At 42.2% G+C, this 25,557-nt stretch overlaps 1 protein-coding gene across 1 annotated transcript in view; it reads right to left on the reverse strand.

Annotated features, from left to right (window-relative positions):
• Nucleotides 1–711: 711 nt before the first annotated feature.
• Nucleotides 712–25,557, reverse strand: part of csmd2 (CUB and Sushi multiple domains 2) — a 266,444-nt gene continuing 241,598 nt past the window's right edge. Inside the window, exons 51-71 of the mRNA XM_088932853.1 lie at nt 25,061–25,255; nt 24,602–24,775; nt 23,932–24,105; nt 23,656–23,829; nt 20,603–20,791; nt 19,425–19,598; nt 16,849–17,031; nt 12,907–13,083; nt 12,167–12,346; nt 11,443–11,616; nt 9,989–10,162; nt 8,989–9,062; nt 8,564–8,675; nt 7,691–7,870; nt 6,647–6,712; nt 5,977–6,138; nt 5,259–5,371; nt 4,418–4,505; nt 3,256–3,269; nt 1,596–1,714; nt 712–871 (exon numbers count right to left, since the gene is read on the reverse strand). Coding sequence (XP_088788979.1) covers nt 712–871; nt 1,596–1,714; nt 3,256–3,269; nt 4,418–4,505; nt 5,259–5,371; nt 5,977–6,138; nt 6,647–6,712; nt 7,691–7,870; nt 8,564–8,675; nt 8,989–9,062; nt 9,989–10,162; nt 11,443–11,616; nt 12,167–12,346; nt 12,907–13,083; nt 16,849–17,031; nt 19,425–19,598; nt 20,603–20,791; nt 23,656–23,829; nt 23,932–24,105; nt 24,602–24,775; nt 25,061–25,255 — 3,056 coding nt within the window. The remainder of the gene's footprint in view (nt 872–1,595; nt 1,715–3,255; nt 3,270–4,417; nt 4,506–5,258; nt 5,372–5,976; nt 6,139–6,646; nt 6,713–7,690; nt 7,871–8,563; nt 8,676–8,988; nt 9,063–9,988; nt 10,163–11,442; nt 11,617–12,166; nt 12,347–12,906; nt 13,084–16,848; nt 17,032–19,424; nt 19,599–20,602; nt 20,792–23,655; nt 23,830–23,931; nt 24,106–24,601; nt 24,776–25,060; nt 25,256–25,557) is intronic.

The raw sequence follows: 25,557 nt of genomic DNA on the forward strand, positions 1-25,557 counted from the left end.
ATCTGTACTCTGCCGCTTCTCTTCCTCCTGCGAGGAGGGGGAGGGCTGCCTGGCTAGCTTTCGACTGGCAGCCGTGAGCATGCAGGACATTTAAAAAAAAAACACATGAAAACACTTTAATGTTCTCTTCTAAATCTCTCTTCTCTGATTATCTCAGAACAGAAATAAAAAAAAAACAGTATTTACCATACTACAGAAAAAAACATATGCTCCAGGACTGTTTGAAAGTTCAAAAGAAACCATTAATTAAGCAGATTAGCCTCTCTTTACAGCCATTTCAATCTAAGGAGAAATTCACAATACTGTTTTAGTTTTGTGATTGGCAGTATTGGGTGCCTTCAGATACCTGAAATGTCTGAAAATGAATTTCCCACCTTTAAAACCTCAGTACCAGGTTTTGCAGCTCTCGGTCTCAGTTGGCCAAAATGAATAAGAATAAAGAAGTCATTTAGAATACACATCTCTCTATAAGATTGTGCAACAACAAAGGGATGAACAATAACATCAGTATTTGCTGAATGGAGAACCACATTGTTGTGCCTAATTCATAGGACAGAGCAGAAGGAGGTTTAGTCATTTATTCAGCATTTAGTAATTTACTAGTGACAGAGCCAGGGTTTGAACCCTGAGCCTCCTACTACTTGACCTCAACCACTGGACCACCCCAGCTCATGCTATAAAATGCACTCTAACCTGGGAGGTGGGTGAGCGCTATACTGCTGTGCACACTGTGCTGACAGCAAACTCAGTCTCGTTGGTCATGATGTCAGTGGGCTGAATGTTGCGGTCATACATGGGGTTCTCAAAGGTGGCTCTGCCATTGGTGTTTTCATGACCAGCATAGCCATTGAATGGGACTTTGGGTCTCCTCCTGTGGACCAACAATAGAAAGAATTGTGAAGGTCATTTCCAGCGAGTGTGGACAACACTGTGACAAACCCAAATCAAATCCACTTTCTTAATGGAATTTAGAACTCTGGTGACAAATATATCAAATATCTAATTTCCTGCACAGGCCAATAATTGTAAACTTATCATTAAAATCAGGAACTGGAAGGTGTCATTGTATATGCTTACAAAACACACACGCCAAGATTTACAAATGCAATGCATTCCTCAAAACATGTTTGTAAGGTGAAAAATTATCAACCAAAACTAAAATTCCTACCACTGTTAAACTTTCTGATTCATTCGCCAAGGTTTAGCTAATCATTCGGCAATACTTGTTTTTCCCAATCTGACCACTGAATCATCAAAGTAAAAAGAATTAATAAATAACGAGAGTTAATTACACAATTTACTGTAAAACTTTAGTTAACAAGATACTGTAAACAGACGATGAAATGTGTAGAAATTCTAAGAATGCAGATGCACTGAGGACCTGTGCTGTAGGAAGTCATGCTTTGAGGATGATGCTTTCTCGTTGTCGCAAAGATCTTTTTGTAAAGGTGAAAAACAGGGTGTTCATAAATTGCTGCATATTTTTTCATTTTTTCTGTTGAAATATGACATACTGGTATTTGAAAACTAGCAGATCTTATTGCAAGAGTTAGCACGAGTTGAGGACACCCGGCTCGAAGCTGCTGAAGCCCAACCTGTGTTTGTAGAGATACAGGGCGAAGCCAGCTATGATCATGGCAATGAAAGGCACAAGGATGGCTGCTGCCACAGAGCTGCTGTTGGACGCGAAGTTGTAACCTGTGGTCTCCCGTTCCTTCTCCAGCAGGTTAGTATCTGCAAGACAGGACCAAGGGGTTGGTGGAACTACTATAAAAAACTGAGAAACAAAGAAAGAAAACTTTAATACAGCTGGAATTGGCATTGCAGACTTGAGGACTGAATCTTAATGTTTTCGTTTTGCTTGAATTCTCAGCTACAGTACCTTCAGAAACTAATTTTGAACAATTTAAGTTTTTAAAAATGCTGTTTAACTTTTTAAAATGGTCTTAAGCATCTGAATATTAAAAGAGACCTCTGGGCCCTTTTTGGACTTGATGAGTAATAGGGGTGTCTGTTTCTCTTCTGTAAGAAACTGTTAAACTTTGACTCAACTTGAGTAAAACCTAAGTTAAAGGGCTTTCTACTTCTTACTGTTTAACATAATTATTGCTTGTTTTTCTTTTAAATCACGGATATTAATTTCAAGGCTTTACAAAGAGTAATCCAATTTTCCAGAGATTCTCAGTTCCAAATTTTTCATAAAACAGAGACTGTGCACCTGCACAGAAAACAATGCCAAAAATCCTGAAAACAAAGTCAAGGCTTCAACATCTAATGAATTAAATTAGCCAAGACCAGAACGCTAGAACATAAAACTGCCATCAGGCATTTCATCCAACCCCCTGCCTGTTAATAAACCTGTCATTTGCACAATCTGTTTCAGGTTTCTGGATTACCAGATCCACGGCTGTCATTAAGAAAAACCGAGTCTACTTTATTAAGGCAGATTTGACAAAATGGTTTTGAATTAAAAACCACGCCACCTGTTGCCCCATTTTTTACCAACTGTATCATTGAGACAGGCTCTTTCAAGTCAAACCTGTTGATGCCCAGTCTCAGAGCAGAGATTCACTAATCTCAGAGATATATAAGGGAGCCAAACAAGCCAATTTAATTATCTGCTGCTAGGAGAATCAAGATGCCATAACAATAGAAAGAATAAGAACACAAAAAGAGCTTCTCGGTTTATATTTCATTAGCAATGAACAGCATATGAAACTCATACAGGTTCTCCAGCAAATATTATAAGATTGGAATCCAGTGAAAGGCTACGGTATATTGTCATTATTAGATTTGGCACATCTGAAGGAACCTGAAACAGAGCAACATTGCTTAATTTTCTGTGATATTTTTAGTGCATTTTAAACATTTAGTCATCTCAGAGACAGAAAAAGCAAGAAACCAGGATAACACACAATAGTCAGAATATCGCAGGGACCAGTATTGTTGTCTTTAGTTCTTCTTCTTCTTGTTCTAATTGCTAGTAGAAGTATTCTACTGTATATCTAATTCCACATCCACATGTGGGGAGTCTGTCGAGATCGATCTACTGTATTATTCAATGCCTTCTCATGGATTATCATCATCATTGTTAGAAAGTTGTATTCTTGGATGCATGCATGACAAGCCATTTAAATATTTCTGACTTAATATCCATAAAGAAAATGTCTTTCTTTACTAGGGCTAGCTTTACAGTATGTCTGCCTGCTATCTGCATGCTATGCTCTTATACAAGCAAAAGCTGCATCTGTTCACAGGATTGTCACTCTCTCCGTTCGTCCCTCTCGCTCTCTCTCTCTGTGAATGAACTTGTCTGGTGGAGGTTGGCTCGTCTCCTTCTCAGACCTGTTTGAGACTGACAGATGAGAGACGGCGCAATTTCACCTCCAGAGGCAAAGTCATCAAATACCTCCGCAAAATAACATCTGTTCCGCTCTGATGAAAACACGACAAACTCTCTCCTCAGAGGCCCGGCAACTCATAGCTTGTTGGTGCGAACACCTGGGTGGACTCCGAAAACAAAGTCTCTTAAAAGTTAACCAGCAACGTTAGTTGAACAGAATATCTTGACAAAGGGGGTACTTCAGGCTATTAGTAATCACTGGTGCGGATTTAAAGTTTAACTGTTGTCCATCCGTTTTATCATCTTTTCATCCAATTCAGGGCTGCGGGGAACTTGGAGCCTGTCCTGACAAGCAACAGGTGCATGGCGGGATACGCCCAGGTAGGGACGCCAGTCCATCACAGGGTAGACAGACACAAACACACAGCACACCTGGGCCAGTTTCCCCACAAGCCAATTCACCTGCCAGTATGTCTCTGTACTGTGGGAGGAGACCAGAGCACCAGAAGGAAATCCACTTGTGGAGAAACCAGCATGTGGGGAGCATATAGTGCAAGCTCCATGCAGATAGCTTCCAGCTTCCAAACTGAACACAGAGCTCCATCACTGCTAGTCAGCAATGCTAACCACTGTGCCACCATGCCACCCTTGAACTACTGTGTGTTATATAACTTCAGATGATGATTTCCACCAAAAGTTTTTTACTGTACATTTGCCCCCATTTATACAGCTGGGCATTGTACTAATCTGAGTGAAGTACCATGACTAAAAAGGAGAATAGCATTGAGAACTGGGGATTTGATCCCACCATTTTCGAGTTATAAGTTCAAAGCCTTCACCACTGCTCCACACTATTTCTGGTCTACCAGCACATCGACCGTATAGTATGAACATCCTTTTCAGTCTGGGGTGGAAGTCAAGAGCAGTACTTGTAATAAACTGGGGCTGTGAATCAGAGCACTACAGGGGAAAGAACTATCCTATGATGTCTCAGTCCATCTTTTCAAACATATAAACTCAAAATACAGTATAACGCTGCTAATCTTAGCCAGTAATGTGTCAATAAAGACTCACCCAGTCTCTGGAGTCCAAACTGTCCAAACCCTTTTCCTCGGACAAACCCCTGGTACACAAACGAATTGCTTGAAGCCATGGAGGACACCTGAAGATACACAGGAACGCAACATTGTTTGATGGTAGAAAATACCTTTTTTAACAGGGGAATATATTTCAATTCCAACAATGTGCTGTCTTTGTCAGTGATTGCTACCAATAACAGACTTCTGGCACTTTAGAAAATTAAAAAAAAGCACCCATGGTGTAATGTGACATTTTAATTAAATACGTTAATACAGGTAACTCTGATATCTACAATTTCAGTCTGAAAGGACAATCTTAATAAAGATGTGAGGAAAACTATGATTCAACAGACCCACCAAGTCTTGAGAGACTTTGGAAAATGTCTTATTTAAATCGCACCCACCAACTTCTACATCCAATTCTACTTCCATTTCCACATACGGGGGTGTCTATTTGATTGCTCTATTATTCAGTGCCTTTTCACAGTGTTCATGATCCTGTCACTTTGACTAACACTTTGCAAAGGCACCTTAAATATGCATAGCGAGTGCACAGCACATTCTAAAGCAAAACTCTGAGAGTTTAGTATGGTATAGCCCAAAGAAAAAGCAAGTATAAAGCAGGAAATCAAAGAGAACGTCAAACAAATATATGAAAATGTAGCTAACCATTATGCATAGCACAGTACTTGCATGCCACTAGGTTGGCATAACTGTGTGCCACTTTGCCATGATAAAACATTTCTAAGAGATGCACCTGTAATTTGTGGAGGTCAGAAGTACAGTATGCCAGAAGCCTGGTGTCTGAAATGGCTTTCTTTACAAGGTTTACTCACATGACCATCCAAAGCCCAGTTCTCACTCTTGAACTTGTTGACAAATATCTCCACTGGGCCTCGGATCTGATACACCTGCAAAAGCAAGTGGGCCTCTTCCTTCTTGTAGGTGCCTGGAAAGTCAAAGGAAAGTATGTTCAGTGTGCCCTGGAGTACAACGGGGCAGGGATATCAGAGATTGACCATGTCTGTTGTTTTGCAGTAATGGGCTTGATTACATAACAGAATGTTAGATTAGCCTACCAGCCATTAAAATATTCATTTGGGTGATGATCAATTTAAGCTATTGTTAAGCCATTGGTTATATGTATGGAATAAGCAAAGACATTAAAAGAGACTTAGAAAGACCTATAGCCACTAAGGGACCTAGACTGAATAACCATGTTGTAAACGAAAATTTCAAACATATTTGTTTTTTAAAAATCAAGACTGTAGAGCTTAAGACATAACACCCAGAAACATGCAGCTTAGGAACCCAGTCTCAATTCTGATACTTTTAAATTGCTCTTGGGTCCGAAAAGGTTCATTTCACATTGTCTACAAACAGTTTGCATGCTGTGGGTGCCTGGGATTATAGATTGGGATTGAACATTTTCCTATCGTTTTCCATACTCTTACCCCACAATTCATGAACACTGAACACAAAATCAATGAGAAAAAAAATGGGATGATGGAATCTGTCAAGGGCATCATGAAGGCCCCTCGCAAATCCCCATACCGGCCAGCTTGAGCTCCACGCCGCTGTGGTCGATGAGGGTGGCGTTGACACGGTTGTTGTGGTGCTCAAAGCTGGTGATACTCAACATGGCCGGTTGCTTCTTCCCCAGGTACTCATAGGAGCCCTTCCACAGGGAGTTCTTAGCAAAGACGTCTCCTGGGACTGAGCCAGGGAGACAAGAGGAATCAGGCGGGTGACAGGATGAGACCAATAACCAGAGGCTTACCCTGCTTGTAGTTTCATAAACAGTATATAACACAGTAAACAAAAGAGCCATTGCAGACTTCAAACACCCGGGGGCTGAGCCTCTAGCTCCCTGTCTGCTGCAGCTCTATTGCACTTAACATCAGGAATGCTGAAGCTGTTGGCTTTTTTTATTTTAAACCTCTTATTAGTGTTTCTCTTTCTACAGCTGGTCGGTTACAGTTGGGACTTGTCTTGTTTTTAGTTCTGGACAGCAAAACATCTGGAATGTTGTAGCAAGAAAATGCCCAATAGTATATAAAAAAAACCATCTTGCATTGTACTCTAAACTGTACACAAAGTGTTTTTGCAAATGGCAGATTTGCTGATTCTTAGCTTTTAAATGTTAAAAAATGTGTCACTTATCTCAAAGTTTTGTCAGCGTTTGAAGAAGCAGACCGTGATAAAAACTATTGCAATTATATACCTGGAAGTCTGGCATTGGGCACTTCTTGTACTGTTCCAATGTTGTTCCCACTGGGTCTGGTATCAGCTAAACAAAGGGAAATAAAGCCACAATTAGAACATAAAATCCAGGAGACTCCTTGTGGATTTGTTTTATCCCAGCTGCAGATGATGTGGAATCCTTCATAATGACAAACCTTCTTACAGTATATGCCGACAAGTTAATCCATTGATTAATCGGCCATTGCCATTTCTTAAAAGGGCACTGCTCCAATATTATCCTCTACAGTTGTTTAGACAGGCTTGCACGCACACAGGAGGTAGATTTTATTAGCTTTTATATCATGGCGGTGACAATGTATCTCCAAAAGGTCTCCCACAGGTGTACTTAATGCTTACGTCTATGCAGAGTTTCCTCAGTTTTGCTGTGCACAGCTCCCTCCCCCCCATGTTTTAGAATTTATTTTGAGAAGCAGCTGCAGAATATTTCAATGTACTGTAGTTCTGCGTATGTGAGTTGCATATTCCTACGGTTTTCTTCCATGTTAACAATGTTGTGCATTGTCAGGCATTACTGTCACCTGTTTTAATTTCCTAAAATCTTGTTAAAGTTACTGAATCTACACTGATTCAATTTTTTTTTTAAATGCAGGCTTATAAGATGATGGGGCATCTTAAGAGCAAAAACATGGTTTTTCAAGGGCATGTGATTAAAAACTGACAGGGGGACTCTAGGTCAATTGGGTCTAAGGTCAGGCAGTAAAAATAAGCAGGACCTGACACAGTTCCTGGCATATGTCTTTCCTCAAATAACCTTTTCTTAAAATCTGCTTACAACCAGAGTGTCTTCTTTACAAACATTGTGATTGTGCAGGTCAACAGATATGTGATATAATGAGTTTGTATATGCAAACTCTGATGTAGGGTCTTCACAAACCATCACAGGAAATGGACCAGCCTGAGCTGGGAGCAGGTCAGCTCCCTTGTTTCTGGGGGACATGCTATGCTGTCTATGAAGGCGTTGAAATGGAGGCTCTACTGGAGGAGCGGGACACCTGGGACTCACCTGAACAGACAGGGGGCTTTCCAGTCCAGCTGCCATCGGCCCGACAGGTCCTGTGTTCTGACCCCCCCGTCAAGTAGAAGCCAGGCTGGCAGGAGTAGAGAAGGGTGTACCCCAGGGACGGCAGCTCGATAGCGCTGACGTCAGCCCTCGCTGGCAGCTCTGGTTGGCTACAGTGGTGGGCTGCGTGACACACCAACAAAGATCCTGAGCTACACACGCATGCTCAAGTCTGAGTCCTGAGCTCATTAGAGTTGCACTACAGCACACACTCAACAACAGAGAACTTCACAGTTACACAGTCACAAAACTGTAGAGTCATAGCATTGCACATTCACACCTTCACAGCTTCAGAATATTGTGCAGCTGTTTAGCACATATTTCTTGGCAAAAAAGAGAACATTTTGCAGCCATGAAGTCACCGAGGCACACAATTACATGGAGAGCAGGTCAGACAGTTGCAGTTAGAAAATGACACAGGTGAACTTACAGTACAGAGAGCCTTAGAGTGGTGAAGTCTCACATTCACAAATTCACAGTGATTGCACACACCATAACACACATTGTTACTCTATCATACCCAGCGTGAGGCTGCAGCACAGCTGTGCTTGCTGTAGTGCTAGCAGTGCACTACAGTAGATACAGTATGTGAAAGTACAGTGGTATACAGTACATCAGAAATGTTTTTAAAAGGTTGTTTCCTGCATTAGATATCCTTACTAATGATTCAAGTGATGAATGTTTGTTTATTGAATTAAAAACAATATATTGGACAGGACTCAATGTTCATCTTAATGACAAAAAGAAAAAGGAGGAAGGGAAATAAAACATGTACAGTGATCCCATGTCCAGTGCCCGGCTCTGGTGCACTCTCACCTGTGCACTCTGGCTGGATCCCGCTCCAGGTGAGGTTGGGCAGGCAGGTGCGGGTGATGGAGCCCTGGAGCAGGTAGCCCTTCCTGCAGCTGAAGAACAGCGTGCTGCCAATCTGGGAGACACAGCCACACACCTGGCTTTAACACAGCACGATCTCCGGGACACAGGAAGCAGAGGAAACAGACCGCAGCTCACGAAGCTCACTTCAGTTCCAGCTTTCCCCAGGTCACCCCTTACTGTATGTATTTTTAAAAAGATGCAGGCACTTGCCCAGAATTTGTATTTATTTTAGATCAAATGAACACTTCCAGGAAGAAAACCGCGCATGAAACAACAACGAAAGGTTTTTGCGATCAGGTCTCTGATCCACTCAAAGCCCTTGCAGTTTGCAATTTTCTGCTGTACACAAAAACGCATCTCCTTACCTGGTGGCCCTGTGAGTTATTCTGGATTCCAAACAAGGGGACGCCTGGGTCCACACAGCTGGTGTGGCTAGGATCTGTAAATGACACCAGCTGAACTTGAGTGCTGAACTTCAACAACATCAACAATAAGAAAATCACAATACTGACAAAGATCGGGAAGCTGAAAAACAACAGCAGATTAAAGTCTTAGTTTAATTTAAAAAATAATTGCGTATTTATTTATAATTTTTTACTTGTCAGTTTTCTGCTTCTGGAAAACCTTTGCAGAATAATTATTCATTTCGAGAATGTGTTATGAAATGTGTGCCAAAAATACAACACAATTACTAGCCAAAAAAAGCCTTAGATTGTCCAAAACCCTATGTCCCATCCAAACTCATCATCAATTTGGGGTAAGAGTGGGATTTAGTTCTAGCTTTTCAGAAGTCTTCAGGCTTTCCAACAATTTTTAGATCAAGGTGCACCGTGAACTGTTTGCATCACACTTATGGCTAACACTCCTGATGCCCACTCTCCAGCGAAGTAGAAAAAACATCAAATTGATATCAAGTAGCTTGTGTTCTAACAGCTGTATTATATTGGTAAAGGTCACAGAATAAATGTATAGGCAGAGTTTTTAATTAGCATACTCAATGAAGCACAAGTACGAAATGCAACAATTAAACATGCCCATCATTTTCTAAATTGTACTAAGAACATGCTTTTCCAACTTCAACGTCATTTTTTAAGTGGTTTCCCTAACGTCGTTCCTTTCCACCAGTATATGTTCCGCAATTTCCATCCTTGAACACTTAACCGCTACTTCAGAACAAAAGAAGCAATGTTTACTGTAGTAGGCTAGGAGCTCCTGGTAACATTCCAGGCTGAACTTTTGCCAAGAAACACATTTTCTCTCTGCAGCATCAGCAATTCAGTTTGCCTCTTTACACTGCACTCTTAAGAGAGACAAGAGAAAAGCACTGCCTTGGCTTCATAGCTGTGGCCTCGACCTTCATCGTACCTATACAGGAGGGCTGTGTGCCGCTCCAGGTGCCATCGGACTGGCAGTAGCGCCGGGCCGAGCCCACCAGGACCAGCGGGGGAAAGCATGAGAAAGAGACGGAGGAGAGGTAGGTGAAGCCGCGGTCCTCCCGTCGGCCCTGGGATGGCATCCCGGGATCACCACAGAACACAGCTGCGGGGAGACACACGGAGAGGGTTCGAGGACTCGGAGCCACACACAGCGTCTTCAGCACGAACAGTGAAACACGAACCAGGCGGCACCAGTGGAAACTACAGGGAGACGCATTTACAAAGACAAAAAGGAAGCGCTTCTGTGCAGAATGGGTGTTGGGAGACCCTGAACAAGCAGCCCAGCTGTGGAAGCAGATACTGTACCTTGTGATTTTTCAAGGAAACAGCTGGATGAGACTCTTGGATCAATTAACTATGAGCGATCAAATGAGATAGGTAGTCCAGATGGCCTCCTCTCGGTTCTAATCTTTCTCATATTCTTATGTGAGTGAAATACTGAGATAGAAGGACAACAGATGCCTGGAAAGATGTGTTTTATTACCGTTACTGCAATTTGACAGGAGGATACTTAAGTGAAAAATGAATGCTGTCAATACAGCCCTTAACCATCTAACCAAGTATAAGAATTGAATAATTCTTCAACAGGGGCTTTTAATCTAATGCAATTTCAATTTATTTTAACTTAATAATTTGAATAACAGGCATTTTAATTTTTTTATTCTTCCTTTTGATTTTTATATTTTCATGTTCATCATCAAATTCTTATTTTGAGTGAGCACAAACTTATCATACAGTATATAACTCCCCTCAACTACAATGGAATTGTCCAATTTTACCCATAGTTCTTCTGTGTTTGTCATCTAAATATCATTTACTTGCATGGCCATCAACATGCCCTGTTATTTTTTTCTGCTGCAGTGGACTTTTGATCAAAAGGTTCTTTGTTTAAGCGCCTAATCAGTCGTTTAGAACCTAGAAGCTGCGATAGGATGGAAAACTAAGGGGAAGTGCGTTTGAAACGGTGAACAGGAGACATTTTTTTTACACAGAAGGTTATCTGTGCCTGAACTGTCTAGCCAAGCTGTCACAGATGACACCCTGGATTCGTTTAAAAACCAGCCTGGATGAAATCCCGTGGTCATGCGCTGCGAGACTCCAGACGCGCTAGACGCTGAGTCACACTGGGCCGAGTAGCCTCCTCTCTCATGTTTTCCAGAGAGCACCTCCTAAGGCGCCTCGTAACTCTGCAGCAGCAGCTGGTGATGCACAGACGCACTCTCCCCCTTGTCTCTGTGCGTCCTGGTGGATAAAATCACCTGCTAACTAACTAGATACAGTACAATATGGGCTTATTATCTCCGTGTCAAGGCTGCTCATGTTAAAGAGGGGCAGTTATTTCGCAGTCGTGGCTTTCGCTCTAGGGATTGGGAAGAAACATACGGAAGCACTGGGGCCTCTCGCCGCTCCAGGTGCCATTGCCCTGGCAGGTGAGCACCGCAGGCAGGGATAGCTGGTACCCCTCAATACAGGCGTAGCTCACGCTGGCGCCCCAGTGGAGATCCGAGCCCACCACCCTCCCGTTGGGAATGCTGGGAGGCGACGGACACACGATTGCTGCAAGACAATACAAAAACAAAACCCCACAATGTACAGTAACAGAATGCAGAGTTAAAATCCATTGGGATTAACACACTCCAGGAATTTTGCTTTGGGGAAAGAAAAAGATCATGCTTTAGGGAAAGAGATCATCTTTTGTTGGAACAACCCATGCCTGTCTTATTCTTTGAGTGTGAGTTGTGAGAATCTAGGATTAGCTTAATAAACCTAACCTCAAAGTCTTCAGAGGTACAAGAAAATGCTTAGAAAGCAAAGGACTATGGATCTGTCTTTTTAGGGTATCAAACAGAGGCAGGATTTCCATTACTTAAAGGAATGGGAAATGACTGACAGGTTAGTAAGTAAGGCAGGCATACTACCATAAAATGCAAATTAATTTAAACATGATAAAGCAATTGGCATGCTGGTATTATGTTTGCACCAGAGACCAATTGTACGATATATAATTTTCCTTTGCAAGACTTGTTGCCTCAGTATAAACCGAAATGCAGGTCAGCCATACACACAAACCCAGCATGTTGAGGGCAGCCAGGAAAAACAGCCATACCTCTGCAGATGGGTTTGGTGCCGTTCCATGTGCGGTCTTTGGTACAGCTGAGGCTGGAGGCACGGTCCGCGTCCATGGTGAAGCCAGGGGCGCACTGGAAGGACACTGTGTGGTTGTAGGTGAAGTCATTGCCGATTCTCACACCATTCGCCGGCACGCCCGGGTCCCCACAGTTGATCACTTGATTGGGAAAAGAGCAGAGAGAGAGAGCCATGCAGACTCACAGCACCGAGCTCAGACCAGTGACGTCCACCCTTGCTCTCGTTCTCCTCTCCCACAGTGTGAGAATCTGGTCTGACACTTCCCAAGGGGGTTTCTTCAACTCCCTCTTCAAGTGAGGATCCTGCTCAGCTTTTCCTTTACTGTGAATTGTAATTAAGCGCCTACAGTATATTCTGAAATTCTCCTTTCTCTAAGTATTTATTCCACCAACAGTTTATTTTGATGCTAACACATATAAACCTAGAGCAGCACATTTACTTTAAAAAAGTATTTTTTTATTGCTTAAAAGCTAATGCATGGCTTTAACATTCTTTAACAATTATTTTTAAACATTGAATCCTGGTGCATCTCAAAAACTCCCATCTTTTTCTGTGTAGTTTGTACACTGGTTCAATGTCCTCTAACTCATACACAGGCTTTACAAATTCACTGCAGGGGGAATTATAATAATTAGGCGCCACTGATGCTGTTCTTCCTAAAGCTGAAATGCTGGTGGTGCTGTGAGAGTGGGGGGTTACCTGTGCACTCAGGCATGGTGCCAGTCCAGGTGCCATTGACGGTGCAGTGGCGGGTCAGCAGCCCTGTGGAGTAGTAGCCCTCACGACAGGAGTAGGTGATCGAGCGCGAGAACACCAGGCCATCGTGGAACAGAACCTGCGCGTTCTGGGGGGTGCCAGGGTTTCCACAGGACACCACTGACAGACCAAGGGAGGTGAACAGAGACAGAGAGCAGGAAAGAGAATAATTGCAGTGTCTTAAGTGGAAACACAATCTTGTACTACTGAATCACACAAAGTTAACCATTTGTTCTGGTAATGAGATACAAGGAGTAGCTTGTGCAGTTACTCTTCCCTTGATCAAGAGTGCTGCCAATAATGGTCTCTTCCACCCTTTTTCAACTTCTGGTTCCTAAGGATGTTAATACAATGGTTGGAAGATTCACCAGTACTGTATATCAGCTCATAAATGCTGACTAGTGATGTTGATGAAGACCATAACTGGGTTTCTTTCAAGAAATGGCTGGATTAGGTATGCAGGCAACCAAGTTAGGTACTATAGTTTCACAGCAACATATTACAAAAAAAAGCCAAAAAGATAGTACAGCCTTAACCATTTCCATTGTAATACTGAGCTGTGTTTCTAACACATAGCCATAACATGAAAGACTAAAGTAGCAATGAAACCAGTAACTGTTTTGATCAGGACGTTTGTTTTTCTCATTTAGGTAAACTATGCTCATTTCAGAAGCAGACCGCTGTTTACAGATTTCTTTGTACCAGACCCAAAACCTCCCCCAGCTTTGACACTAATGACAAATTATTTCTACACTTTCCTCCAAACAACCACCCCCTCCAAACCTATAAAATCTAGTCACTGTTGAAAATGTCGATGCACACAAGGGAGAGGTTATGGAGATGCAGAATTGAGCTGAAGGGTCACACGCAGAAAAGAGCAGCACAGTTGGGGTAAGATGATAATCATGAAGCTGCCTCACTTTTCAACACTGATGCAGCTTCATCTATTATATTTTTCAATTTCATTTGTTTTCCACGAGCTTTTTAATCTGCTCTGTAGAGCATTCAGTAATGACCAGCTGTGATCGTGCTGATGTTTCTGCCAACAGAACACAGGTGTACTGTATCATTTCAGGCCATGAGGGGAAATGGCAGGAAAGAGGACCAAACAGCTATAGGAAAAATTTGCCTAAGGAAGAAACAAAAAGACGAGGCTAAAAATGATGCTGCCAGAGTAAAGCTGTTAAATGTTTCATTACAGCTACTTGTTTGTACTCTCTTGCCTTAAACCCTTCACTGTGAGCATTGAAATGTCAAAGAGCTTTGGCCTGAAGTCAGATACTTCCTGGAGCATGGAGTCTAGAGTCCCCTCCCAAATGGTTTTTAAATGGGAAAAAGTCAGAACATGATCTCAGCTGGGTCTCATCCTCCTGTCCACCTTGTGGAGGACACTCTCTTATCCTGCAAAGATCAAAAGGGCCATTTATATGGCACAGAACCTGACACCGATTGTGAAACCAGATGGTAACGAATTCCATGTCATCTGTCTCTTTTTGTATCAGTTTCAATTTATTATAAAAATAGGTTCTATTCATTGTTTTAAAGGGGTCTGTCTTATGACAGCCATTTCAAGAAGTTGAATTACAATATTCATTACGAGACAGATCTCCTTGTGCTTGTGTGAGTTTCATCCAGGTGCTCCAGTTTCCTCCCAGTCTCCAAAGACATCCTGGTAGGTTAATTGGCTTCTAGGAAAACTGACCCTGGTGTGAGTGTGCGTGTCTGAGTTCATACCGGTCTGCCCTGTGATGGACTGTCCAGGGTGAACTCTGCCTGGTGCCAGTTGCCTGCCAGGAGAGACTCCAGCTTCCCCTGTGATGCTTGAATTGGAATAATCAGTCGGTAGAATGGATGGATGGATTATGAGATAGATGTGTAAAATGAAAAAAAAATAGTACTGTAGATTGACCAAACTCATCTTGCCACTGATCTGATGGACCTCACAGAGCTCTTTGTTCATGCTTAAACATGAGTGAGGTAGATTTAAGGTAACAAACATGTGGCATAATAGTTGTGGGGAATGAGCAAATGAGCACTGTGGGGTGTCTTCAGCAGTGACAGGGTAACCTTACACATCTGCTTCTGAAACCATCTCCCAGCCTGGATGGAAGTCATGGCAGCCTAAGGCCTAGACAGCGCAGTCTGTATAATCCACCACAGCCTGCCTTCACCTTTGAGGGCCTCACTGCTGGACAGAGGCCACACTAACTGGAACTTTGACAGAGAAGAACACCTTCAAAAATCCAAAGATCCCATCCCAAATCATCACATGAAACCGTTTGCCAATAAATCTTCCCCTGATGCCAGGAAGGGAAAGATTTATGGAAAACTCTGGTGAGACCATAACTAATTCTGCCTGAACAAATCAGCTCAGTGTTACTGAAAAAAACAACAACAACAAAAAGGAAAACACTTCACAGTTGTAACGATATGAATGCAAGTGCTTTGCTGGTCTTGAAATAGCATGAGTGAAGTGGCGCAGTTGACTCTTAATACTGTAGTTGCTGCTGTAAAGCTGCAAAAGCATTTGACAGTGAAATCAACTTGAAAGAGTAGAAACTGATGAAGATTTCTTTTTCATGAGAATGGTTAGTGGATGGACAGCAATTCAAGATATAAACAACAGATCTCTCTTGCACATAGAAACAATAAACTGTTAATTAATTAATAATTTTCCTAATTACAAAGTTTTTTGTACATGACTGTTTCCCTGCAAAAATATGTCTGCTGAGACAAAAAGTGTTTTTCTCCCTGGTTGATCTTTGTCACTCTTATGTCTGTCCTGAGAAATTACCCATTTTTCTTCTGCGTTTCTTCCTGTCTTGTGTCATTTTAAACCCAAGGCAGTTGAATATGGAATTGCCATATATGCTTGCAGACTCCTTTTTGTTTTTTTCAGGCATTAACAATAAATTCTTGGATCAATTAGACACTAATTTCAATTTGGCTAGATGGACCAAATGGTCTTCTCTCAGTTGTAAGTGTTCCTTGTGTTCCTGTGAAGGTTTAAGAGGATGAAGCAACACAGGGCTCCACGCTCAAAGTCTCAGAAAGGAAGAAGATGAGGTACAGTACTAGGTCATCTTATTCTGGTCAGACAAGGCCCTGTACTGTGTGAGAGACTATGTGTTGACTTGTTTAGTGTGCATCAGGTTTTTAACCAGACCAATATGCCACCACTACCATGCATGTAAGGAAAGGGCTAGATAAGATGAAGCACACTGTATGATGAACACTGCATTAACTAGCATGAGAGTCAGAAAATTCTTTCTACAAAATTTCATAATTTTGACTGAAATGTCAGCTGAAGGTCACGTTGATAATATACTGTTTTTCATTAAACAAGTGGGGATACATTTATTCTGATGAGAGCTTTCATTTATACAGGCTTTTGTATAGTACTGTACCTATGGAGGAGTGTGGTCTAATTACCAGAACAAATGACTAAGAGCACTTCATTAATTATTCTCTAAATACAAAACCTATTGAGATGCACACATAAATGGAGTCTGGTTTCTGAGTCATAGTATCAAGATAAATAAACACAGCACTTATTCTAACATAAACACATAGACAGATGGAATGATAGATGACTCATGTATTGTATATGGTCAAGCAACAAACAAACAATAATAATAATAAAGTTGAACTTTATATAGGCTTCTCAAAGTGCTTTACAGAACGGCAACAAAAAAGAAAAAAGAAAAGAAATACATAATATAATACTATAATTCTATAATATTATATAATATTACATGTATAGTATACTGTAATACAATGAAAACACACAACGAGTAGATGGATGTGTTGCAATTACCCTGGATACATTCACAAGCCAGACTCTGAAATGATAAAGAGGAAAACTCCTCTTCCTCCTGGCCTTACCGTGGCATTCAGGCTGTGTCCCGGACCAGGTGACGTTGGCCAGGCAGGTTCTCTCGGACGATCCCCGGAGGATGTACCCTGGCTCACAGCTGAACCGCACGACGCTGCCCACCGAGAACTCCTCCCCCAGCCGGATGCCGTGCACCGGGACCCCCGGGTCTCCGCACAGACCCTGGCTCTCCCCTGCGAAGGCACGGCAACATCTGAAAGGATCAGCGCAGGCCGGCCGCAGGTGGCTCTGGCATGTCGCACGATTGTGAGCCCCAGCCCCAGGCAGAGCGACATGGGTGAAAGGCAGAAGGGTCGACGGCACCAGGGGTTTCACCCCACCACCCACAGACAGGCGGGCTAAGTGACGAGGCCTTTGTGTGTGAGAAGAACCTATTTTATTTTTAAACGTCACAATAATAAGAACTATCATAACAATACAAGTCGTTCTTGATTCAAGCAGTTTGCATGTTTTTGGTTTAACTAGTCTCAGAAATTGAAACCATTTATGAGTTCTCACTTTAACGTGCATGGGAGTGGATAACAACAGGACACTTGACAGAGTGTCCAGGATAACATACTTTGCAAGTGCTCTGTTGCTCAGCTGCATGAACAGAGTCACCTGGGTAACACACATAGACACATGGGCAATCTTTGTCTCAGTGCTCTTCCTGACTTCCATACGATCTCACTGCCACCACAAGGTTTCTACTAAAATAATGCATACTGTATAGTGACTCGTAAAAATTATGAGTAATGAGAAGTTCTGCTAGGAGAATGTAAATGCATTTTAGTGCCCCATATTCAGGGAACTTGTTTCACTGGACATTGAAAATGCAGTAAATAAAGTCATTAGCTGGAGTTAATGTCAATACATTTTAAGACGAGCACCCTGATTATTTTAAAAAGTTTAAGAATGACTTTTATTACAACATAAACATCTTACATGAACAATTGTGTGTGATTATTCAGATCTAGATGGTCAAACCTCTAGTTGTGAGAGCATGTTGAAACTTGGGAATCCTCCCATTTGTTCATTCTTATGAGGAATTATTTTTTAATTTTTAGATTTTTTATTACATGGCATTTTTTCAGAAACCTATTGCCTGTATAAATCAAGAACTACCCATAATTACATTGATACATTAATTAAATTAAATTATATGAATCCATTATATTATTAATATTATAATTTTATTATATTAAATTATATTAATAATCACCTCTGAAACTGATTTAATATTTGCCTGAAATATTTTCAGAAAACACAGTGGATTCCCCATAGAGTGGAGGTTTGATTTTTCCAGCTATTGTATGCCTGCTTTCTCTCCCTGAAATTCTACAGTACAGATCAGCTGTTTTATAGCTGTTTTTCCAGTTTTAGACAAGATCATCATAAAAAGAGACATTTTACTGGTTTCTATAGTGGCCAACTGGAGAAACTGAATAAGCCAGAAAAATTAAATGTAATACATTTTTCTGTGTTATAACTGTCAAAGTAGTTTTATGACAGAGATTAAGGGTCTAGACGGATACTGTAAATATACAGTACTTTTGAGCTGTTGTTACTTCTCTTTGTGTATTAGCACAGTTAATACAAGGCACTGGCGATTTGAAAAAGATTAAATGGAGTTAACAATGGGCCAGCTTTCTGCCTTTGACATAAGAGAAAGATACAGACATGGGTTATTTATTCATTCTAGCCACTAAGCCTCTCCTGCTCTCTCACCAAACACCAGAGAAATACTCAATTCTTCCCTGAAAGGTTTTGCTTGCACGGGTCTTGTAGGAGCAGAAACGCCTGTTTTCAGGGGCTAATGAGTGAACAAAACCAACTGAACTGCCCTGAAAAAGAGGCAATGAGGGTTTTGTTTTGCAAGATTAGTTCATACTGTACATGTCTTAAATACTTAGATATTTCAATGCTTTGTAAACTACAGAACAAATAAATCTCGCTTGGCTTAGATTTCGGCATTTGTCTAGTTAGCTATCAAGCAAATTGGGCACAATGGTTAGAGGTAATTATGGGTAGACAAACAGTTGACATTGTCAAGCCCAAAGCCTCAGTCCTAAAGGCAGGCTTTTCAAGATTAATTCTCAAACACATGTTCCTGCATTTACAAGGCAAAATCTGTAAGGCCAGCAAGGATTAAAAATATAAAGACAATTTTAATAAATGTAACTTAAGCATTCTTGACTTGAGGGACCTCTTCATATGGGTAAGGTATGCAGGAAATATAATTAATCAAAAGCTTGCTACACTGATAGCAGCAGTGGAATTGATGGAGGGAATCTTGCAAAAAGAACAAAAATTAAAGAGGAAATAGTCTGAGGTTATATATTTCATAGCAAGAAAAGTGATTTGTGGGATGCTGGGTTTTCACCTAAGCTTTCTTTATGGGTTCCATAAAGAAGAATCAGAAACCAACAAAACTGCTAAATTAGAAAGTGTTTGCTCTGCAGGATTTTGATGTTAGGAAATGAAATCCTGATTTATTCAGCTGTTTTGGGACAAAGGCCAGAAGATCCCCTGGCCCCCCAGAGGGCGGACATTGCTACTGTAGCTCTTTGCCTCCGGGCGATCATACCAGAGCAGTGTGGCAGCGACCCACTCCAGTGCCCATCCAGCTGGCACATCCTGGTGGAGTTTCCGATGAGAGCACGGTGACCCATGCAGCTGTATCTCACCACCGAGCCCACCGTGCGCCTGTCCCCCGAGATCTGGGCATAGGGAGGGATGCTGGGACGGTCACACAACACCACTGCAAGAACACAATTGAAGAATCTCCATCGGGATGAAGAAAATCAGCAAGAACTGAAGAACTGAAAACTGCAGGACACACTCCGTCCTGGGCTCACCCAAGTCATCACTTGCTTTTTGCACATCACATTCTAATTTGAAAACACTTGTTATAGCATGTTTTGCTTAAGTGCAAGGAAAAAGTGGCACGACATAATAAAAAAAGCAATTATCATTAAAAATACATCATACATGTATCTACATTACAGAACAACTAAGTTGAGGTCTTTTGTAAACTTAGAGTCTGAGACTCTAACACGAGCAATGAGCTGGTGGAGTAAGTTGCTGTGTTCCGATCTGGGGAACTCGACCCATCTAATCTCCTCATCCCATACAGGGCTGTGAAGGAGCCAGAGGCTATCCTGGCAAGCAACAGGGGCAAGGTGGGATACTGCCTGGACAGGACACCAGTCCATCACCGGGCAGAGACACAGACACAGATTCCCACTCCCAACAGGGCCAGTTTTCCCATAAACCAATTAACCTACTAGTATGTCTTGTGGGAGGAAACCGGAGGATCTGGAGGAAACCCACAAGAACACTGGGATATACAAAACAGACAAATTCCACGCAGATAGCAGCCCAGGTCCAGAATTGATCCCAGGGCATGGGTACTACAAGGAAGCAATGCTAACCACTGTGTATTTATAATTTACATATTGCATTTATAATTTTGAAGGGAGAAATCTATAAGTAATGTTAGTCATTGCTAAGTGTAACACAGACCATAGGAGCTGAACCCCTTATTTCCCCAATAACTCAAGTATTTGAGTGTGATCAAGTACCTGGATGGTGAGAAAAAAATCTATACACATTTTAGTGTAAAAAAGAAACTGGTTCAAGCATGTTATCTTTTCCTGACGCGGGAAGAAATGTCTTCCCACATTTCCAGCTAAGGAATTCTGGGAGCAGTTAGACCTGTCCCCCGGGGGAGCAGGGGCAGGTCACAGGCTGCCGCCAACTTACGCAGACATTTGGGAAGGGAGCGGTCCCAGGTGCCATCCCCCTGGCAGGCCAGGGCACTGGTGCCCAGTAGGTAGTACCCGGGGCTGCACGAGTAGGTCACGGTGGTCTGGAAACTGAAGCGATGAGGTCCGCTGGGCTGCACCTGCCTCACGCCGTTCTCGATGTGCCCTGGGTCTGTGCAGTTCACAACTGTGGAGAACGGGACAGCCACACCTGAAGTAGTCTAGAAGTGCACTACACACAGCCTGGAAACGCGGATGCCCGAAGTGCAAAGCAAATATTCCTACCTGAAGTAAAATCGTTTTTGCTCAGCAATGCATTTTTATGGGAAACTATTTTTTCAATGAATGAAACGGGTTAGGTGAACACAACATAGCCTTATTTTGCACTTTCTATGAGAAAACATTGGTTTTGGCTAGGTTTCTAAATGTTTCCTACACTGGGAATTTAATGAATATTTTAGCACAAAGTAAAAATAAACATGATGTGCATTTAACATGGAAGGCTGTAGATAACAACACCTTTAAAACAACTGAATGAGATCATACGTTTTACTGTAAATAGGCAAGAGAGACAGAACACTTCGATAGAAATTCACCAGCTCATTATACTGTAGCTAATCTTTCCTCCCAGCTCAGCCAAGGCTCGGACTTCAACACTTCAGACTTGCACACATTTTCTCAAGCAGCTCGGGACAGAAGAACTTCAAAACCTCTGATCAAGAGACGAATAACGACTGAACTAGTGCACCAAAGCAGATATTAAAATTCATGGCAGATGTTATCAATAACCCTTCTGCAGTATAATTTAGCAGTTGGGGACTCTAGTTATTTATATTTTATTGACAGGATGATGGAGGTCTGAACAGACCCGACAGATGGCTATTTTTCACAGAAAGGCGCCCTGTTTGTAGTTATTCGTCTGGCAGTAGCAAGCATACGCCAAAGGAGTGTGTTTAATTTTAAAACTACGGTTTTAATGAATCAGGTTTTTTTTTAAAACTACACTGATGAAAATGCACAGGAAGTGTCAGATAAATTGTCCTTGTTTGAGAAAGCGTGTATTCATATATTTCCTTGCATATGTCTTTTTGTATATGTCAAAAGTCTATGTTTATGAACTTGTAACTGGAAGGTTGGGATTTTATATTCCATGTGGGGCACTGCTGGTTGTATCCTTGAGCAATGTACTTCTCTCAGAATGCTCCAGTAAAATCCCTGTTTTTAGCCAGAATAATCCTGAGATTTCAGTCCTACTAGATAATGTGGATCGTGTAGTTACTGCAAGTCTCACACAATGCTACCATCATCACAGCCAACAGTATACTGAAGACCTTGCAAAGGCATCCTAGAAAGGGAAAAGACATGGAACTAGGCTACATATGTTTAAAAACCATTGAAATGCCACATCCTCTTCAAACTGTTCTTGCCGAGCACACTGGCTGGTATATGTTTCTGTAGAGCTGCAGAAATGCGTTTGCGCACACTGTGTCTTAAATGACTTCACCAAACATGTTCGACCTTAATCTGTTTACTGTTGTCCTTGCTAGGGTACGTATGCAGCAGATGACTTAATGAAAACAATGCTGATGGGAATTAACCAGTAAGTGAACAGCTTCGCGGAAGGAGATACAGTATGTACAGAAGATGGAGATGTAAATCAATAAGATAGTCAGGAAGGAGACGATCCTCCTTCCTCCCCTCGCTGACTGCAGAGCTGCCGTGTCACAGTCCCCTGGCCTGCGGCCAGGCTTCTCTCCGCTAAGCAGGCCCAGCGGAGAGGCTGCTGGTGCGATTTTGCTGTTCTCTACCTGAAGTGGCGCACACTTACAGTATTTGTGTTGTTATGGAAGATTTTCAGGACATTGCCCTGGACGTTGAATGATGTTTGAAAGAGATGAATTATTGATGCAGCTGAAATGAGATACTTATTTATTTTTGCCACTGTATTATTCAGATACCGATGGCGTTAAATACATATTATACAGTGGCTGTGTGGACTTCTAATGCACAGACACAGCTCTTGTGATTCCCAGAACTGGACATTATTCTATTTTCCTCTGCTATATGGCCTCTGTTCCTCTCCTACTGGTTAAAATACAAAGGAGCAGATGCAATTATCTGACAGAAAATCCTCTCCTCTCTCACTGAACTCTCACTTACTGTACTGTATGTTTCTGCATTTGAAATACACTTAATACCTTTGTTGTAATTTACACAGCAACAAGCCTGGGGTCACACTGTGCTGTTGTAGACATGATATGGTATTTCAGAAGCTTAACCTGTTTCTATCAGTGTATTACGCTATACAGAAAAAGCAACAATGGGCACTGATGTTTTTTTTACATCTTTATGAATACATCGTCCTTAATTCCAAATCATTAGAAATATGTTATTATTTTCCACAGTTGTCTTTTTAAAAAAACCTTTGTAATCCCTTCCACGGTAAGCACCTTCTTCATCCTTACAGCCAACTCAGCAGGGCACAGTGTCTTTTGTCTGGCTGATAATGTATACGGAAGGATATCGCAGTTAGAAAAATGACATTCCCGAAAATCAAAAATGAAATGTTATGTAGAACTTGTGACATTGCGCCATTTCTTAAAGACCTTTCACGTAGTAGTCCTTCATACAAAGATAAAAAGTAATGAAATCCACAGGAGACTCAAATCCTTGATTTAGTCAGGAAGGATCGTTTAGGGGCTGTAATTACAAAGTCCATTTATGTGAGATACCGTCCCTCCACATTTCAGAATCGGGCAGCCACACGTATCGACTGAGATGTAGATAGGCACAGCACATGCAAATGTTACCCTCTTCTAGCCTGGCAGGCCCATGGTTAGGAGTTATTAATTAAATCATTAAATTTCTCTGCTTTCCCTTTTCAATTTCTCTAAACGGGCGCATTAAGCCTTATCTCAAGGAGCCATGAGGCCTCCCTTCACTTTCCCATTTTGTCTCGTTCGGCTGCAGCCAAGTTCGCCCGAGGTAAAGGAGCAATCTGACACACACACACTCCACACCCAGACACACACACGACCCCGCTACACTTACTTTCACAAGCTGGCAGGGAGTTGCTCCACTGACCATTGGGCTGGCACTGTGACATGACTGCCCCCTGGAGCTTGTAGCCAGTACTGCACGTGAACCTCACTGTGTCATAGAGGTTGAACTGCGTCCCCTGAGTCACGCCGTTCATGGGGTTTCCGGGATGACCACAGGTGATTGCTGCGTAAAAGCAAATAAGAGTGAACCGAACAATGAAACGATTTTGTCTAAAAGCATTCGTTACATAGAGGAAGTGTCTCCTGGGTTTTCGGGGTTACTCACGGACACAGACGGGAGTTTTCCCAGACCAGTGGTGGTCCTGCTCGCAGATTCGCACTGACACACCGATGAGACGGAACCCAGGGTTGCACTGGTACACCACGCTGCCTCGGTAGTTATAATTCTCCCCTGTGATCTGTCCGTTTACAATGGGCTCGGGGGTGCCACAGTGCCCAGCTGCAGGGAGAGGGAGAAACAGGGAAAGAGTGAAGCTGAGCAGGGTTAGAGAGTTAGATTTATGCTCTCTACATAGTTTGAATAGTTTAGATGTGCAATTCAGTTTAAATACGACATACAGTAGATTATTAATATTACGTCATGGTCTGCATATCACCCTAATGGACCATAAGGGCCTTAACGTAGAATGACAAAACTGGCAAGTAAACTAGAACTTAATTATTTGGAATAGATAGAAATGGCAATACTTGGTACTGTACATGATTTTCCAAAGCTGGAAGAGCCGTTCGATCTACAGTCAGGAGAGTGATACTAAAACACATTCCCATAACTTACAATCAGATCGGTACGATCTACTCCAAAACAAGAACAGATTTTGAATTTACTACGAAAACCATGCAACGCCTTGATACTTGAAAATCACAGTAAATCATCACTACTCTTGCTCATCGGTAGATCTCTATCCCTGGTCCTCAGTGCAGGGTCAGGAGCTCACCGAGACACTGGACTGGTGTTCCACTCCAGAGCCCATTGGCCATGCATTCCCGAACGCGGGAGCCCACCAGGGTGAAGCCAGTGTTGCAGGAGAAGATGGCGGTGGCACCATACACAGTCAGAGTGCCAATCTTGTTCCCGTTCACAGGGGTAGACACCTCCCCGCAGGAGATAACTGTGCAAGACACCGACAGATTGGAAAACGCTGTGGTGCAGCGATACAAGCATTATAGCGCTGATCGAAACTATGCGGAGCAATGGGACATTTTCTTTCAGGTGTTTGTTTAAGTTCTACAAACTCTTGTGGTAGTTACTTAAACATACTATATATCAGGTTTTTACAGCTTATGATACCATGGCTTTTCAAATCAGGGGGCAGAAACAAGATGGCAGATGTGTTGAGTTCCGTCTCAGGAGCACAGCTGTGAAAAGAGCAGTTTAATGAAACAAGAAAACTCACTGTTGCAGGCTGGCCTGGGGTCAGGATAGCTCCAGGTGCCGTTGGCCTGACATCTGATGACACGGGGCCCCCTGTAATAGTAGCCAGGGTCGCAGACGAGCATCATTTGGGCATCATATTGATTATGGGTCCCGTAGATCAGCCTCCATCTCCCATGTGCCACTGCGGAATGGCCAATGTCTGGACAAGTCACGGCTGAAAGACAACAGGCCATAGGAGATGAGCAGCGTGCAGGTCACTCAATTATATCTGATTGGATAAAACCAAAACTACCCATCAAGCCTGATGACTTGCTTTATGTGCTAATAAAAACCGCCTTCTAAGCGAGAGTTTAATTAAAAATGGGGTTCCCACAAGTAACATAACACAGCCTGCATGAGATAAAGAGGAAAAGAGTGGCACATTTAATAGATGAAAAACCGCGCAATACCTTTGTTCAGGGCTCTGTCACTCCTTTTACTAGATATAAATCTAATATAAAATATTTACCTTGCACC

This window comes from Atractosteus spatula, chromosome 14 (genome assembly GCF_055471065.1).
Source record: "Atractosteus spatula isolate fAtrSpa1 chromosome 14, fAtrSpa1.hap1, whole genome shotgun sequence".
Lineage (NCBI taxonomy): Eukaryota > Metazoa > Chordata > Actinopteri > Semionotiformes > Lepisosteidae > Atractosteus > Atractosteus spatula.